General features: G+C 43.1%; 1 protein-coding gene across 8 annotated transcripts in view; it reads left to right on the plus strand.

Annotated features, from left to right (window-relative positions):
- RALGDS (ral guanine nucleotide dissociation stimulator) overlaps positions 1-13277 on the plus strand; it is a 57169-nt gene that overhangs the window by 16968 nt on the left and 26924 nt on the right. For 3 of the 8 annotated variants that reach the window (XM_053472395.1, XM_053472396.1, XM_053472394.1), the window contains exon 1: positions 12018-12276. The exons of 1 other annotated variant lie outside the window; for it this stretch is intronic. In XM_053472395.1, coding sequence (XP_053328370.1) covers positions 12094-12276 — 183 coding nt within the window. In that variant the 5' untranslated portion in view covers positions 12018-12093. Of the gene's footprint in view, positions 1-12016; positions 12277-13277 lie in introns of those variants that run through there. 4 more of the 8 variants (XM_053472391.1, XM_053472393.1, XM_053472397.1 and 1 more) reach the window with 2 other exon arrangements.

A 13277-nucleotide genomic window follows, 5' to 3' on the forward strand; every position in this document is an offset into this window, starting at 1 on the left:
AAAAGAAAAATTGCGGATGCAAACCCAGCTTCACCGTAGCATTGGGGTAACCGGGAAGGGGTGGATGACACACGGCAAAGGCATCTCCTCCTCGGGGGTATTATTGTATTGAGCAATGTATGTATGTACGGGGTCACGTGACCCTTTACTGCGGACCCCACACGTAGGTTCGCCCTTTTTCTTAAAGAGTCTGGGGGTTCCGGTCTTGCCCTCATTTCTTGAGAATCCGTACGGGCCGCGGCGATCGCTCGATTGTTCATAAGAGGAGCTGAGCGCGCTCTCCTTGTGCCAGTCGGTGTCCAGATCCCACACACTGCCCCATTGTTCGCCCCCCCGCCCGTCCTCCCCCACTTCCAGCAAAGAAACAGAATTTGCCACAAACATTCCAGTACAATGACAAGCCATACCCCCCGCGCATGGGCAATTAGCAGCGCGTGTACACGGCTTTGATCAGACGACCCACTTGAGCCCCGTAAACGATAAATACAAATGAAAGTTCTTTGTTGACTGCATTGTTAAATAGCTGCATAAAAAGAGAAAACGCGTACTTACCTTATGGAGAAGCTGCAGCTCCATAGATACAGTTACACCCCACCACACACACCCTTAAAAATATTTAATTAAGATATGATAAATAAAGCCACAGCAATGTATATATTTACGTTACAGGCTGGTGAGCTCGCTGTAGATGTTAAACATTCGGGTTCTTTTCATAGCGTGTGGATGTAAGTATGTCAGAAATGTACTGTATGACGTGTTACAGATGGCATCTGGTGCCCAAGTGACAGCCGACAGGCATGTGGGTGTTGGTACGTGACACGCGGTGGCAGGTGACCCACTAAGTCAAAAGTGACAGCGGATCCTGTCTTCCTATCTCATCAAAGCGAATTAAATTCCTCAGACTTATCTCTTGTACCAACTGAGACCCCTAGGCATGGGCTTGGCCAGCTGCAGGAGACATGGAGCCCTGGCTCCTGGAGATATTATTGATGCTACTTGATACGTAGGTCTACCTACCTACTACAAGCATTGAGAACCACCGGTATTTTTGGATCTTCTGACGAACGTCCCTACAGAACCCAAAACTTTATTTTATAGAAAGCAGGACCTGAGGGTCCTTCTATTCTACTAAATGCCCCCAAACCTAAAAAAAAACATAAAGACTTCTTGCGTAGACTTCTCCTAAAAGAAACCCCGGTTAAGCGATTGTCTGTTCCTTGTTCCCAAGCGTATTTTTGGATGTTATCATATCCCGTTTTTAGGGAAGAGAATATCGCCTTCAGCTCACAGAACTTGGAGAACAAGCTTAGGTCTGCCTGAGAGTGCCGAGAGTGGGCAGAAGACAATAAAGAGGAATTTGGCCGCTTAAGCTGAAGTCCACCACTTTGAGTGTTCCAAGAGTGTCCAGAAGCGACTAGCCATTGAGTGGTATTCTTGTTAGAATGCCGGATGAACATCATGGAAACATTATAAGTCCCAGGAGCTTAATAGCGTTTAATCATTCGAGAAATCGGAATCTTGATCATTTTTAGAGACCGCCAAACGTCCTACAGAGAGAATATTCCCCATCGAAGGCCCCTCTTCTAAACTTCTGCCTTATCGTTGGATCTAAAACCCTTTTCTTATTCTTTCATTCTGCCAAAGTATCCGGTTTTAACTTCGTAGTCACCGGAGGACTTGGCGATATTTCACTCGGACCACTAAGACGTCAGGAAAATACTGTGGCGCGAGTCTACTGGAGTGGGTTAAATGTCTCTCCTCTTTCTTGCGTGGGTGGAACCGAGATCCCTCAAGCTTTGGCCAAGCCTTGTCTTAGACCGTGACACAGAGACGAGGAGGGATTCAGAGGGGTTGTTAGGATTATACGTCCGCGCTCGGAACACAGACCCCAAAACCCAAGATTTTCATGAAGGCAAGGCATGTTTTTATCATTTTAATTTTTTATTCCAGTCTAGAAATCTATATGACCTTTGGTTGTTGTCCTTGGTGGGGAAAAAAGAAAACTTTTTGAAACATTTTTTATATACTATTCATAAAGCTTGGATTTATTCAGTTCTAATCCATTTAAGGCGAGCAGCCCAACAACTAAACAGTTAAAACTGACAGACACGCAGTCCGTCGGTTGCTTAGCTACCGTCATAAGGAGTCAGATTGACGCTGTTTCTCGGGCTGCTTGGTGTGGTCTCCAGGAGGAGGCTCATCAAGAGTTATCTGTTGACCTGTTATTGAACTACAAATCCCATGATTCTCTGGTGACTGAGAGGCTAGCTAAGGATCATGGGGATGTACCTTTGTAAATAGCTGGGGTCCTTATGGAATTCACAACCTTGAAATCCTTGGCAAATAGAAGCGGGAAGGCTACTGAACTTATCAAAGAAATGGTTCGGACGCCTTAAGGCGTCCACACTGGCCATCTGGCAAACTGGGCAAATGGTGGGTCCGTGTGAGATACGCTGGCCACTCACCATCGTGCCGCTCAATGATACACCAGCCAAATGATGTGCAAGGGTAAGAATGTAGCTTTCCGGCGGCCTCTGGCCTTAAAGAGCCAGGGTCGCTTTTGCCCCCCCCCCCAGTCCAGCCCTAGTGGGAATAAACTGGTGGTTTCCATAAGATTTTACAGTACAAGCAGAGAGGTAAGTTGCCTTGAAAGCTTGCAATCTAATTCTATTTAGCCAATAGACCTTACTTATTTCCATGGCTACCTGTTTAAAAAAAAAAGAAAGTTTTATAAATCCAACTGGAAAAATACCAGTTTGTACAAATTGCTTTTTTTTTTTTTTTTTTTATTAAATCACGCTTTCTTCCCTCTTGTTTCTGCTCTTGCCTCTAGCTGTAGCGTTAAATAGAGAAACATAAGAATAAATTGATACATTGTGCAAAACAAAAAAAAAATATTATCAGAAAACAGCGTTTTCTCAGAAATTACTCATTTCAAAATAACACAAATGTTACTAAATGCATTGTTTGTTTTAGCACAATTTATTCTGCAAAAAGACGCTTGTCCGTGTAGGCGCGGGGTATGTTCTTGATAATCAGATGGCAACTGTGACCTTGCCGTTGGTCATAAGAGGTCGGGGGTTTAGGGATCAGAGTGCAAAGAGTGAACCATCGCCCCAAAAAGGGGCGATGGTTCAGGGGGTATAGTCACTGCCACAGTCCATGTGACCCGTTGCCTTGTGGTCCATGGGAGCAGAACATAGTCCTAGCAATACCACTTTCTTGCAAGGGATTCAAGTGATTGTAGATCAGGGATGTATTCTGGCCCAGGGTGGCAGGTCCAGGTGGGTGGCAGTCCCCCCGACGCAGAAAATGGTCAGCAGCTCACCATCTTGGGCTCTAAGGTCCCCATGGTGTGTGCCACTGTTCAATGGGCTGGTTACAATACCCTGATCTCCTCAACTGGCCCAGTTACTCTATGAAAGACTGCGGAGACTGGGATATCCCAGTGCTCCGTAATGAAGGTGGCCACCGCAGAGGGGATGGCTGAGGGACCTTCCCTATTCCTGACCCAGAGCTGCGCCCCAGGTAAGACCACCGCTGTTCTACATTGTAAGCCCACAAGGGTAGTGCTGTCCTCTCCCTTTGTACCAGTATATCTCAGTATGTCTTCACAAAACATATAGACTTAGAAGAAGCACAAGGTATGTTTATGGAGCTCCGCATATCTTCCTGAACTTGCAGTAGACCACCAAGGACATCTTCCCTATGGCAGGTGCCAAAATTCTACACCAATATGTGCCAGGGAGGGCTAATGAGGAGTGCCAGAGGACCCTATATCTTTAAGACACATTTCCATTTACCTTTGTTATTCTATGCGTCTACTCAAGGAGCCCCTTTCAAGGTTTAGTGATTAAAAGTGATCTGGTAGATCCCATAATATGTGTCCTAGCCGAAGTTCCTGCTGCTGATCAAGCTAGTCAATCCACTATGATTAAATGCCAAATAACGTAGGAAAATATAATGATTTCAATCAAAACCACTCAAAATCACTTGACCGGCAACTCGAACAGACATTCATTCATTTATGGAAGGTCAGGTGGTTGTCAAGCTGAGCCTTTTGGAACATCACGTCTCTCACAATGAGTTGGGTGAAGACGCCATAACTTTCCCAACTCCATGGTGGGTTTTCAGTTTGGCTTACATTCTGCCATAGTTATTTTTTGGAACGCCATTAACAAAATTAGTAAGCAAACAGCACGTGAGGTCATGCGGGATTATTGCACGTCCTTCAGGACCACTTGCGAAAGTTTACTATTTTAAGAAAAACCACAAAGTGTGTTACAGCTGAAATTACAGAACGGGCTCGGATAATATTTATATAACTGGCGACGGCAACAACACTTAAAGGGATGTTACCAGGGCCGGACTGGTGATGATCTGGAGGCTACGGCACTTTAAGGCCGGCAGCCGCACAATGACGGAAGTGCGGATGACGGCTGGATGCAGGCAGTCGCTTGTTTTTATGCTTACGTAGCCTCCGGCCGGCATAGCCTCAGAGTGCATCGCCCCGTGTGTCGCTGGACGGTGTTTTGTGCAGCCCAGCGTGCCAAACGGCCAGTCCGAGCCTGGATATCGTACCTAATTGGAACCTATCCAGTAAGTTTCCTTGACATGGATCGTCTTGGAAGAAGCCTAAAAGGATATCCCATTCCAAAATAGAATTCCGCAAATTCTCAGAATCTGTTTTCTTTCTAGAACAAAAGGCCAATAAGACTTTACGTTTTATAAAATTGGCCGACATTTTCCCTTATCAGTGGTTCCTCGGTATTTTATTCATATCTTAAGTGTATTTTTATTGCGCAATATTTGTTTCGCTGTTCAAATAATTTTCCTATTGAAAGCTCGGCCGTTCCCATTCCTGGCAGCCCTACCTACCCTTTTACAGAAACATGTTTTTTTTTTTTTTGGATAAAGTCCTTAAAAATCTTCTTTTTTGTTTTGTTCATGTATCTGAGGATCGTCCGCCTTCTTCTTTGTTGGAGGACGCTTTACCAGGAATCTTGAAGATAAGGGCTCTGAGCGGCACGCATACAGTAACCTTTTAAATCTAGAAAAATATTTCATTTTCATCGCCAAAAAAAGTGAGAATCGGCCATAAAAACCTTTTTTTTGTAAATTTTAGCAATAACGGAAGTGATGTCTCTTTTAACCCCTCAATGACAAAGCCCGTACATGTACGGGCTCAAAATGCATTGCTTTCAATGGGTTTAGGGACCGCCCATTGTCCTTAAGGGGTTAAAGTTTTTCTAGAAAATTGTCACAATGTGGCCAAACCTTTATTCTCTATAAACTAACTTTTCTTGATGTAGCTACCTGTAAACTATTTTTTTATTATTTTTTTTTCTATTTTTTACTATTTTTTCTGCTAATTATTATTATTATAATATTTTTTTTATTTTTTTTTACCTTAATCAGTCGCTGGTCTCGTCTTAGATTCAGAAGCCGTATGTCTATCCCATGTATGTTTAATACCCTCACTGTATTACCCTCTACCACTTCTGCTGGGAGGCCGTTCCATTTATCTACCAAACTCTCAGTACAGTTAAGCTTCCTTACATTCCATGTAAGCCCCCGAGGCTCTCGTTTTAGATTATTTATGTTTTATACATCCAGTATTTTTTTTTTATCGTCGAGAACTTATGATGACCAAAATCCTCCAGGAATTCCACCTCCACGATTGCTTCATTTAAAAAAACAAAAAACTTGTTTTTTGATGTGATTCATGCAAAACTAGTAAGCAATGCTGTGTTTGCTCCATGATGTGCACCGGATACCCTTGGCCAATCTCTGCCGCGCTTAAAAACGAAAAACAAAGTGCGAGAACATTATGAATGGGTAACTGTTTCGAATTTAAAGCCAACTTCTCGCTTCCGCGGCATTTAGCGGATTTGTCAAAACAGCTCGAAGTTTGGGCCTTTTTGTTTTTAATCTGCGGTTTAAAAGATTGAGTGTAAATTAATACAGCAATCGCATAATTAAAAGGGAACACTCTCTAGTTTTTTTTATACTATTATTATTGTATTAAAAATTATTATTAATATTATTATTAAAATATTTTGCTGTTTTCTGTTATAAACCAGTTTTTGCCCCATGATATATATGCATATCAGCCATTTGTGAGTTCTCGCTCCGTTATCTGAGCCCCAATCTACGAGACAAACCCCCCCCCGACTCCTTATCATACTGCCTGTGGGGAAATAGTAGAATGGCTCAGTCTTAATCACCCAGCCAGACACTGTGACTAATGAAAGTCTATGGAGGAACGGACTTCATTAGCATCCCATAAAGCATCTGCTCAGTGTGGTGTTTGAGCCGGGAAAGTCACCCAAAATATCACATGACTGACAACAATGGCGGCCTCCGTATCTTTCTGCATGTATTTGCGGGCTCAGTCGTTTGTTGCGGCATTGAATTGGTTAAATGATCCCAGACACTGTTTGAATAGGAGGCCAGCCGAGTCCCTTTTGTGGATTTACGTCCAGCTGTTCCTTTCTTTGCTATGGATTTCTGACGGGGTAATTAACAGAGAGGTGCCGCCCGGCGTTTACTATGCGCGTCTCTAATGAGCGGTCGCCGGTTGGGAGTCCGCGTGCCCCGCGTCATGTAGGCACGGGATGGAAAGGCCAGTTTAATGCGCAGATCCCCGGCGTGTCTGCCGTCACAGTTTCATTCTATCCAGAATGTTATAGAAAATCGGAAGCTTTCCAGGCCGCTGGCGTTTCGCAGGCCGCTGGCGTTTCGCAGGCCGCTGTCGTTTCGCAGGCCGATGGCGTTTCGCAGGCCGCTGGCGTTTCGCAGGCCGCTGTCGTTTCGCAGGCCGCTGTCGTTTCGCAGGCCGCTGTCGTTTCGCAGGCCGCTGGCGTTTCGCAGGCCGCTGGCGTTTCGCAGGCCGCTGGCGTTTCGCAGTCCGCTGGTGTCTGTCCAGCCCGGGACGGAGTTTTATTCCCGGAAACTTTCCTTGAGGAATGTAATAAATTAACCCCTAAGCATAAGATTTCACAGGATAAAAATTATCAGGAAAGTCTAAGGGATCCTAATATGTACTTTGGGTTGAGAAGAGGGGGGGTGGCATAGAGGGGCATGTAAAGCCATGTAGCCCCCTGTAAATAAAAAAAACCCACCCTTACGTGCAGACTAACATACACACTCACTCTATCAGACACTCACTCTATCACACACTCACTCTAACACACACACTCTCTATCACACATGCTTTACCAAACACACTCACTCAATCAGACGCACATACTCTAACACACACACTCACTCTATCTATCACACACATACTCACTCTATCAGACACACACTCTACCAAACACACTCAACCAAACACACTCACTCTATCAGACCCATGCACTCTAACACACACACTCACTCTATCACACACACAGTCACTCTATTACACACACACTCTATCATACACACACACTCAGACGGACATACTCAAAAAAAACACTCTATCACGCACACCTACTCTATCATACACACTCAACCAAACACACTCACTCTATCAGACGCACACACTCTATCACACTCACTCTATAACCCACACTCACTCTAACACACACACTTACTCACCTCGCACCTCGAGCCTGTACCGATCTTCTACCATGGGGTCACGTAACTCGATGCAATGTTTAAACGAGTACTTCAATAAATTCCGTTGTACATCGCTGCTGACTATGATGGCGCTATGTGAATAATAATAACATGAATTCTGGTGATTGAGTAGAAAGCGGTTAAAGTTCCATCTCCCTGCTTGTTGGACGCTCTGATGTGAAGCAGCTCTGATCCCGCTCTGTGACTAACGCGTTAAATTTAAATCATTTTCCGATAATTTGTGTCGATCGACCTGACGTAAAATATGCTGTTCAACCAAAAACTGCCATTTCTCTGTGTGATTTATAAAGGAAGCCGGCGGATTCTTATACTTTAATATAATTCATACCTTTGGGGCCGATCATCCTATGCCTGGGGGGTCGAGACCAAAAACAATATAGAAAGCAGCAGTCCCGGGGAGCTGCGGTTTCACTATGTGACTGTCCACATGTTTACACACTAAGAGAGGCTACAGCTCCCATCATGCTCAGCCAGAGCATTTATTTTCTTACTGGCACAGACGACCCCCCCTCAATTTGGCTACTGTCTTCAGCAACTCCTATCACGGTCAGCCAGGGATGTTCAAGCACCCCCCCCTCATTGGTAGACAACTCTCATCATTCTAAGTACCTTTATTTTCTTATTGTACAGGGGAAAGACACCTCTGCTCGATTCAGTTACTGTAGCCTACAACTCCCATTATGCTTAGCCACCTTTTAACTGGCATCAGCCACAGCCTTGATGCGTGTCGCCAGCCGTGGCAGCCAGAGACTGGCTGAGCGTGATGGGAGAGGACTTATGTTATAGTAAGAGGCATACATAGTCCTTGGTGCCAAGAAGGTCAGCGCGTGAACTCTGTACATCCCTCCGAGTACACATACCCCTGCTTACAAACCTAATAAACTGCAGATTTACCAAAAAAAAATCCAGCGTTCTGATTGGCCGGAAAACCGGGATTCATTCCCAAGGGTTTCCTGTTTGTTCTGCATTCCAGGGTAAAAAACGCCGCAGAGCAACAGATCAGCACTTCTAGGAAAAATGACGGAAACCGAGTTAAAACCCCCAAAACGTTTCATCCTATTTGTCTTGGCTTTCACCCCGTGACCCCAAATTCCCATCAGACCCAGTAAACGCAATTAAAGGGCATTTTATACGAGCTCGGTAGCTGGCAGTATACCATGTTTTTGTCAGCCACCCCTCCTTCATACCCCCCCTTCTTGCTCGTAACTCCCCCCCACCCTCATGACATCTTTTTGTTATACAAAAACTTTGTCCGAGGGTAATTCAGGTCACCGGGCTGGAAACATATATCATACTAGCCCCTTATTTACTTTAAATGGTTAATGTTTGTTTTTTTTGTTGTGTGCCTGGGGTAAGATACTCAAATTTGCCCTTTTACTATGGAGACTGTACATTGCATGCCCCCCCTGCTTGAATTCAGGTGTGTGTCTCTGGTTGCTATTATTATTTATTGTTTTATATAGCACCAACGTATTCCATAGCGCTGTACAATGGGTTAAAGAGTGAATAAACATACACCTGAGGTCGGAATTATTTCATCCTGCCGGTAAAAACACTAATTTGGGTGAATCCGGTATATCTAAGTAAAGCTATCATTTAGACTGTAAACCGGTACTAATTATTGAAATAAGCAGGTACCGGGTCACCAAGTCCTGAGCTGTCCCCCCGTGACCTCATGGCGAGCTGTGTAATGTCACCCATGCCCAGTGAGGATATCGGGGCATTTTCTGTTTTAAAAGGGAGTTTTCAGGAAATATAATTTTTTAATGGCTGTATAACAGCTTTTTGTCTGCGTTCAGGTCTGTTATCTTTCCCCAACCTACTAGACAAAAACATAACATGCTGTGTAGTAAACAACAGAATGGCTCCGTCTTAATCACTCACAGGGACTCTCTGACTAATTAAGGTCTATAAGAGACCTCATTAGCATAAACAGGACTTCATTAGCATTGCTGTAAAGAATCAGATCAGTGCTTGTGTAGGAAATGTAACCAAAATATCACGATTGCTTCCCAACTCGTGAATCTAATATAACTTTTATTTTACTAAGTGGGTTGTAGATAAGCGGAACAGCCTCCCAGCAGAAGTGGTAGAGGCTAATACAGTGAGGGAATTTAAACACGCATGGGATAGACCTACGGCTCCTGAACCTAAGACGAGACCAACGACTGATTAAGGTTTGAGTCTTTACAGCGTTTATTACCTGGTGTAACGCGTCGCTTTGCTAGCAAATTGTCACCGAATGTTCCCTTTTAATCTTGTCAGTGTATCAAAGAGAAAACAAATGGAGCTTTTTGACACTTTGTTCTGCATTGAAGCTTGAAAGCCTGGCGTGATGATGTCACAACGCTCTAATCCTTCAAATAGATACATTTTCTTTAAAAAAAAGATAAAAACACAGAATGCTCGCGATTGTCCGTAGTCCTATAATTAGAGCAATCGGATAAACCCAGTCCAAACCTCACGTCCCAGGCTCTTGATACCGTGTCAGGAACTGTACTCCTATAATATAGAGGCAATAAAGGGGCAGTTTAATGCCACCGGCCCCCCTACCATAATGTGCATGTGAGTAACCCGTAGCCCTGCAGCTGCCCTTCTCCGTAGCTGCTTGAAGCGGCCAATCCGTGGCAGGAAAGTTCTCCCATTGAATTAACTGGGAACCCTTTCTGCCAGGCCTGGACTGGCCATCTGGTACACCGGACAAATGCCCAGTGGGCCACTGGCCAACAGCACAGACCTAGCCGCACTTACGTCATCAGAGGCTGTTGGCCTTAAAGTGCCAGAGCCGCCCCGTCGTTGGCCTGCTTTCTGCACGGGGTTCTGCCAAGTCAGCACATTACATTTATTTATATAGCGCTCTGCCCTTATGAGCTTACAATCTACAGTGCCCCGCAGACACTACTGATGTAGTATTATTGGACACCCTGTGCCTAGCTAATAATGACTTTTATTTAAAAAGGCCCAGAATTAGCCAAATTCTAAACACTCTGATGTTGTTTTTTTTTATGCCTCCAGCTTGGGCTTTGAAAGGACTTTAAAGTCTCCTGTAGGGTTTAAGAAGGTTTTACAACCCTCCTTAAGGAAACGGGACTACTCATTATGGGGAGGATTCCATAGATTTTTACGATTTCGCCTTTTTCCCCCCCTGGTTGTTGGCCACTGTTTTTTCGCCCTCGGGGACAGAGATTAGGATAATGACGTCGTAGGTCAGGAACCTCGTGGAGATTGTTGAGATAAATGTATCATTGGTAATCAGATGCCATCTCTGTCAAGGTCTGCATAAAATTGAGATAAAAAAGCAAACCAACATTCCAATTTTGGTAATATCTAGGTTGGGTTCTAAAATCTGGCCTATAAGGAGACGAGTAGGGCCCCATATAGGAGCCACCAGGTTGACCACCCAAAGAGACAACATGAGAAGACCTATAGCTGAAGGACAACCAATCTAGAGATTATTGTGACCTTCTCAGCATCTAACAGACCTTAGTGCTCATGGAATGTACCGCTGGAAACAGGAGACTATTTATTCACACATCACGTTACAAAAAACGATGTTTCGGACCCTTTTTCTATATAAGGTCCATATAGAAAAAGAGAATGACGTAGTAGGTATCTAAAATGGACAAAAAAAAAATTACAGAATTTGATTTATAATATATCATTTATAAAAATAAATAATGTAATCTAATATTTATTGAAATATGTATATGTATTATTTTTTATTATAATAAATCATTCATAATAATACCTTGATTTGTAATAATAAATAATTAAAATAATAATAAAATAATAATATTAAAATAAAGGCAGGAATGGAGTGGCTTAATACACATATATATATATTTCTATTTGTTTTCTACAAAATTCTACATATATATATATATATATAATTATGTATATATATATATATATATATACTTAAATATATATATAAATATATATACATAAATATATATACATAAATATATATACATAAATATATATACATAAATATATATACAAAAGTGATATAATCACCATTTCACTTTTATATTATATAATTTATTATTATTATTATTATAAGAATGTATTATTATTATACTTTTATATTACTGTATAAAGTTAGAATATAATTATTATTATAATTGGTATCCCATTGCCGGCCCAGAAGTGTCTGTAAACATAGCGCAGTGGGAATTTCTAGCGGGGGGAGGGGCTACGCAAATCAGTTGGTTTTTGTTTGGGCGTGGTCATGCAAAACAACCCTGGTTGTCAAGCGCGAGCCAGGCCTCGCGTTAGCCGTTGCCAGGCTGTCTCTGGCGCGTCACCCGGCAGGCGTCACTCGCGAGCTCTCGGTGACTGGTGATACGTTAGGCTTCACAGCGCTGTGTATTGGTAGAGGCGGATCGCTGCTTGTATTTGGTATCTAGTTGGTGGCAAACCAGCCGCCAGTGTGAACTGTGTCGGCGTGAACATGTCCCGATTGCCCCCATGATTTACTTCACGTTGAAGAAGCGTCGCTATGCAAAAGTCAAGACCACTCTGGAGATGTTTGAGGGGACCAAGAACCTGAAGAGCATTTGGGATGGTGTGAAGCTGGAGCTAGACGGGGAAACCAATCCTGTGGTCCTCAGCAGCTTTACCCATGTGGACCCGGACCTGCCCCAACCCAAGGTGCGATCTGATACATACTATCTAATCAATGGGCTTCCAACGTAAACACCCCATTCACAGAGATACCAAGTATCTGTATATACAGTATATCTATCTATATACAGCTATGCGTTTAACCGTTTAAATGCTGCCGAACGTCTTGTTTTAAATCAATGTTTTCAATCTGGTTTAAAAAAAAGTAAAGTAACGTTACTAACCTTTTGTAGTGTTGTTTGCCCGTCTGGCTTGGGAAGGGTTAATCATTGTTTGGTTTTTTTTATGGATTTTTTTTTTTTTTTTTTTTGAATGGTTGGACTTTTTAACCGACGGCTTTCAAACTTTTGGTTGAATTCAGAAATATAAAATGTGAAATTATTGGTAGTCCTTTGTGACCCCCCCCATCATTTTTTTTTTGTTAACCCTGTGGTTAAACTTTCTCTGGTGGTTTGTGATGTTGGCACTTAGCAATGAAAGGGTTAATTTTTTTTTTTTTTTTTTTCTTTGGTGGCAGAAGGAATTTTAATCATGGCTGGATTACAGTTAGATGGAAAACCACATCAATTTCACTTGGATTGGTTTATTGGGCAACTTAAGTTTCCAAAAGTCCTGGGACTGCAGAAGGAGTTAGATTATCAAAGGAGTTGGAGGGGAGGGGAGGGGGGGTGAAGGGGCAGATGGGGGGGAATGTGCCAGGGGTAGAAATACAATAACCCAGGTCTTGCGCGGCCATTTCCACCATAATACCGTACCTGAGTCCAGAATACATCAAAACCCAATCTATTTAAGGACTTTGATCTTTGTAATGCAAATGAATGAGACACACTCAGCGGTGTAAACAAAAGCAGAACTACCCCTGTCTGGGGAGGAGAGGGGAGGGGGTATATATATTTAATATCATTAGAAATTAGGGTGTACAAATTCAAAGTCAAAAACACCCCATGCCTTCCTTTTTTTGTTTATTCTGCATAATCTAATGTGTTAACCTTTTAGGCTGCAGCCGGCGACTCATTGCATTACCCTGG

The sequence above is a fragment of the Spea bombifrons genome, chromosome 8, assembly GCF_027358695.1.
Source record: "Spea bombifrons isolate aSpeBom1 chromosome 8, aSpeBom1.2.pri, whole genome shotgun sequence".
NCBI classification, from domain to species: domain Eukaryota; kingdom Metazoa; phylum Chordata; class Amphibia; order Anura; family Pelobatidae; genus Spea; species Spea bombifrons.